General features: G+C 41.1%; 1 protein-coding gene across 1 annotated transcript in view; it reads right to left on the bottom strand.

Moving 5' to 3' along the window:
* Window positions 1-221: 221 nt before the first annotated feature.
* SLC8A1 (solute carrier family 8 member A1) overlaps window positions 222-5,104 on the bottom strand; it is a 467,813-nt gene continuing 462,930 nt past the window's right edge. The window contains exon 10 of the mRNA XM_007945027.2: window positions 222-598. Coding sequence (XP_007943218.1) covers window positions 222-598 — 377 coding nt within the window. The remainder of the gene's footprint in view (window positions 599-5,104) is intronic.

The raw sequence follows: 5,104 nt of genomic DNA, 5'->3' as shown, positions 1-5,104 counted from the left end.
CGTGCCTTGTTCAACATGACGATGCCCCTGTGAATGGGAAGTGATGGTTTCTTACTTCGGCCCTAGTACAGAGTATGGTCTTGAAGTTGGATTCCATCAGCAGGTAAGTGAACATGACAAATGTCAGTTTCCTCTGTTCTTTATACATAAATCTTTATGTATATATATGTATATATATATATTTATATATATATATAAATTTACTATATCTGATTGTTCCTTTAGAAGCCTTTTATGTGGCAGTAGGCCTCCAGGGAGGAGAAGAAAATGTACAAGAGCCACAGGAGCACAAAGAGGCAGGATGTGAGGAGCTTGGCAGTCCGGGGCCCACCCAGCTCACCTCCGATTTCTGGCCTCCGCCGATACAGCAGGACCCCCACATTGATGAAAGCAAAAATGGTGAAGAGAGTGACAGAAAAAGCTAGTGTGCCAGGGGACACTTTGAACTGTTCCCCATTGGCTGCGTGGTAAATGGCAGCGATGGACCAGGCCACGCCAATTCCCAGGAAGACATTGACTGCATTGCTGCCTGTGACGTTACCTATGGATGCATCTGCATACTGGTCCTGAGTGGCGGCCACTTTGCTTGCGAACGTGTCTGCAGAGGAAAAAGAAAGGTGCAGTGACATTCAGTTAGCCCATGGAAGGTATTTGTGGAGTGCTGGAAGATTCAGTTGTCTAGTCGAGAATTAAACCCTTTGTGTAAACCCAGTGACCAGGAGTGGATTTGGATGTTATTTTTGAATCCAAGTCATGTGATCAAAGGAACAGGATCAAGATATTGGGACTCAAAGATTGGGGACTGACTGTGTTACTGACTGTATGGGTGATCTTGGTCAAGTTCCTTACTCATAGGTAACACAGTTCTTTATAATATGGAGTTTCAGGGTCGCTTTTTTCCAAAGAGTGATCACATATAATCTACATCAGAATAACATGGGATCCTTCTTGTTGTCCTCAGCAGCAAGTCAGCCCCTGACTCATGAAGGCCCCATGCACAATGGAAGTAAATGCATCATAGCCACATGCACACCTCCACTGACAGATGCACATGAGACACATTTCCTGAGAATGGGTCTCCTGCTTGGAAGGTGAGAATTCTACCACAAAACTACCAATCCCCTGGTGTGAATGCTTCTGGAATAACACAAGGCTCTACCTAGCCTTGTTGAATCATAATCACTGGGCCCAGGAATCTTTTTTTACAAAACCCCAAATGCTTCTCTAAAGTTTGAGAGCTGCTGCTGGAGAGTACTACTAAAATATGCTGTATCATCAGCTCTACTTATATAGATGAGAATGATAAGGTGTTAAGAGATATTTACAAAATTCAAAAGCAAGACCATAGTGGAATTAAAAATAATTGAATAGTAATAATAGCTGACACTTGCCTAAAGCCTTACAAATAGAAAAGCAGATCTACCTATAAGTGCCATGTTTGATTTTGACAACTCTATGAAGTGAGGGAATTTTACAGATGAAGAAACTAGGCTTAGAGATGATTAAGTAATGGGTGCAACACTGTACAACTAGGAAAGAACCATGTTAGATCTGAGCTCAGGCCTCTTATCTTAAAGGCAAATGCTTGTTTATTGTGCCATCTTACTCTGCATTGTATCACAGGCACCAAGGACATTCCTCAAAGCTGTGTGCATCAATAACACTGAATGGATCTTTTTCAGAAGATAGGAAAGGCATGGCCCACTACAGCGGGTGGATAAGAGTGACTTACCATTCTTGTTGAGTAAAGCCCATAGGTTTTGCATATGGTTGAACCAAAAACCAAACCAAACTCACTGCCATTTGTTGTTGTTGTTATTTGCCGTCGAGTCGGCCCCGACTCATAGCGACCCCTCCTTGGGTTTCCGAGGCAGTATCACTATGGAAGTGAATTGCCCAACCTTCCTTCCAAGGAGTAGCTGGTGGATTTGAACCACCAGCCCTCTGGTTAGCAATCAAATGTCTTAGGCACTCCGCCATTTTAAATTCTGCCTCCACCCCTGACTGTGTGACCCTGGGAAGATTATTTAACTTCTTAGAACCTCAGTTTCTTAATCTGTGAAAAGCTATAATGGTATGCTCTTCAGAGTTCTGTGATAAGTTAAAATATTTAATGTAAAATGCCTGTCATGCCTCCTGGCACAAAATTAGAGTTTTTCTTTTTCACATAAACACAACAGGACTGATTCCTTTAAATGTTCAGGTTAGAGCTGAAATAGCTCCCTTTACTAAGCATGCAAAAAGAACTTTCAAGATACTCAATTTCTTGTCTAGTTGTTGGTATCAAAGACCTTTCAGCTACCTTCGCAAAACACTTTGTGTGCTAGATTCATAGCAGATGCTATTAACTATCAAATTGAACTCACATTTGCAAAGTCAGGTATGGCAGGAATTATCATCTACATGTCATTGTGTCATCTGCTCTGGTCCTTCTGAAGTCCCTGGCATGCTATGAGCCACCAGTTTCTATGATAGCTGTCCTAGCTTTCCCCTGTTGCTATCTTGCTGTTGCCCTCCTTTGTCTGTAATCTTCAATAGGGATAATGCATAAAGCATGTAAGTTCACACTAGCCTGTGAATTCTCATCCTTTAAAACACACAAGGAGGTTATTTAGTCTGCTCAGAGGCTACTGCATCTGCAGGATCACAGGCTTTCTGAAAGGGAGTTGGCTACCGCTGAGAATCAATTTCATTGATTTTTTCCTTTGTCTGTGAAAGAAAGCAGGTTTTAATTACTGTTTTATAATTAAAGAAACAAAGGTAAACACTGTTTACTCAATGCCAAGCACTATGCTATGCTTTTGCTGCTGTTAGGTGCCGTCCAGTCAGTTTCTACTCAGCAACCCTGTGTACAACAGAATGAAACACTGTCCGCTCCTGTGCCATCCTCACGGTCATTGCCATGCTTGAGCCCTTTGCTGCAGCCAGTGTGTCAGTCCATCTTATTGAGGGTCTTCCCCTTTTTTGCTGACCCTCTACTTTTACCTAGCATGGTCCCCTTCTCCAGAGACTGGTCCTTCCTGACAACATCACCAAAATATGAGAGATGAAGTCTGGCCATTTTTGTTTCTAAGGAGCATTCTGGCTGTCCTCTCCCCAAGACAGATTTGTTCATTCTTCTAGAAGTCCAGGTACATTCAATATTCTTTGCCAACACCACAGTTCAAATGCCTCAATTCTTCTGAGGTCCTCCTTATTCACTGTCCAGCTCTCACATGCATATGAGCCTATTGAAAATACCATAGCTCGGGTCAGACATACTTTAGTATTCAAAGTAACAACTTTGCTCTTAAACGCTTAAAAGAGGTCCCCCCCCCCAGCAGATTTGCCCAATGCCATGCATTACTTTATTTCTTGACTGCCACTTCCATAGGCATTGATTGCAGATCCAAGTCAAATGAAATCATCGACAATTTCTATCTTTTCTTCATTAATCATGATGCTGCATATCGGTCCAGTTGTGAGGATTTTCATTTTCTTTATGTTGAGGTGTAATCTATACTGCAGATGGTAGCCCTTAATCTTCATCAGTAAGTGCTTTAAGTCACCTTCACTTTCAGGAAGCAAGGCTGTGTCATATGCCTATCGTAGGTTGTTAATGAGTCCTCCTCCAATCCTAATGCTGTGTTCTTCTTCATATAGTCCAGATCCCAGCTTATTTGCTCAACATACAGATTGAATAAATATGGTGAAAAGATACAACCTTGACACACACCTTTCCTGATTTTAAACACCTGCAGTATCCCCTTGTTCTGTTTGAACAACTGCCTCTTGGTCTATGTTCCAGTTCCTCATGAGCACAATTAAGTGTTCTGGAATTTCCATTCTTTGCAATGTTATCTATAATTTGTTATGATGTGCAGAGTTGAATGCCTTTGTATAGTCAATAGAACACAGATAAACATCTTTTTGGTATTCTTTGCTTACAGCCAAGATCTCTCTGACATCAGCAATGATATCCCTCGTTCCACACCTTCCTTTGAATACAACTTGAATTTTTGGCAGTTCCCTGTAGATGTAGTGTTGCAACCATTTTTTAATTATCTTCAGCAAAATTTTATTTGTGTGTGATATTAATGATACTGTTTGATAATTTACACATTCTGTTGAATCATCTTTCTTTGGAATGGACACAAATATGTACCTCTTCCAGTCAGGTGGCCAGGTAGCTGTCTTCCAGATTTCTTGGCATAAATGAGTGAGCACCTTAGCACTGCATCCGTTTGTTGAAACATCTCAATGGTAGTCAGTCAATTCCTGGAGCTTTGTTTTTTGCTTATTCCTTCAGTGCAGCTTGGACTTCTTCCTTTAATACCCTTGGTTCTTGATCATATTACATTATACGCATATTACATGTATATTCTCATTTAATCCTCTCACCTTATGAAGTACCTATTATTATCCCTCTTTTAAAATTTGGGAAACTGTAGTCTTGTGGGGATATTACATCTTTTGGGCAAGGTGTTGGCCAGAAGCACAAGTATATTTAAATCATGTCTGTTTGATTTCAGAGCTTAGTCTACACCATACCATGTCCCAAGAAGGCTAAAGAGTTTTCCTTTCTTCTCAGCCCACTTAATATTACTCTGTTCTTTTCACTTACCCAGTGCACTGCCATCAAGTCAATTCTGACTCATAGTGACCCCCGTTTGGTTTCCAAGGCTATAAATCTTTACAGAAGTAGACTGCCTCATCTTCCTCCCATGGAACAACTGGTGGGGTTGAACCACTGACATTCTGGTTAGCAGTCAAACACTTTACCCAATGCACTACCAGAGCTCCTTCTTTTCACTTGGAGACTTTGAAAAAAGGTTCTCACTGAAGCTCTTTTCCATTTTTAGTGAAGGGAAAGACTGAGGAAGTTATTTACCTGGACTTTCTTCTAAGGGACCTCTGGGTGAACTTGAATTGCCAACCTTTGGTTAGCAGCCAAGAGCATTAGCAGTTTGCACCACCCAAGAACTCCAGAGAAGGTATAGGCATTTTGTTAATCCACTCTTTCTTTGCGCATTCAGGGTCACACATTGTAGCCCAATCAGGACTATCATAGAGGCTGGTGAATGAAAGCAAAAAAACAAATCTCAATTTTTTTTTTTTTTTTTTT

Source organism: Orycteropus afer, unplaced genomic scaffold, assembly GCF_000298275.1.
Source record: "Orycteropus afer afer isolate SDZICR_OR568_19922 unplaced genomic scaffold, OryAfe1.0 scaffold00131, whole genome shotgun sequence".
Lineage (NCBI taxonomy): Eukaryota > Metazoa > Chordata > Mammalia > Tubulidentata > Orycteropodidae > Orycteropus > Orycteropus afer.
This window is presented reverse-complemented; position numbering and strand designations above follow the sequence as displayed.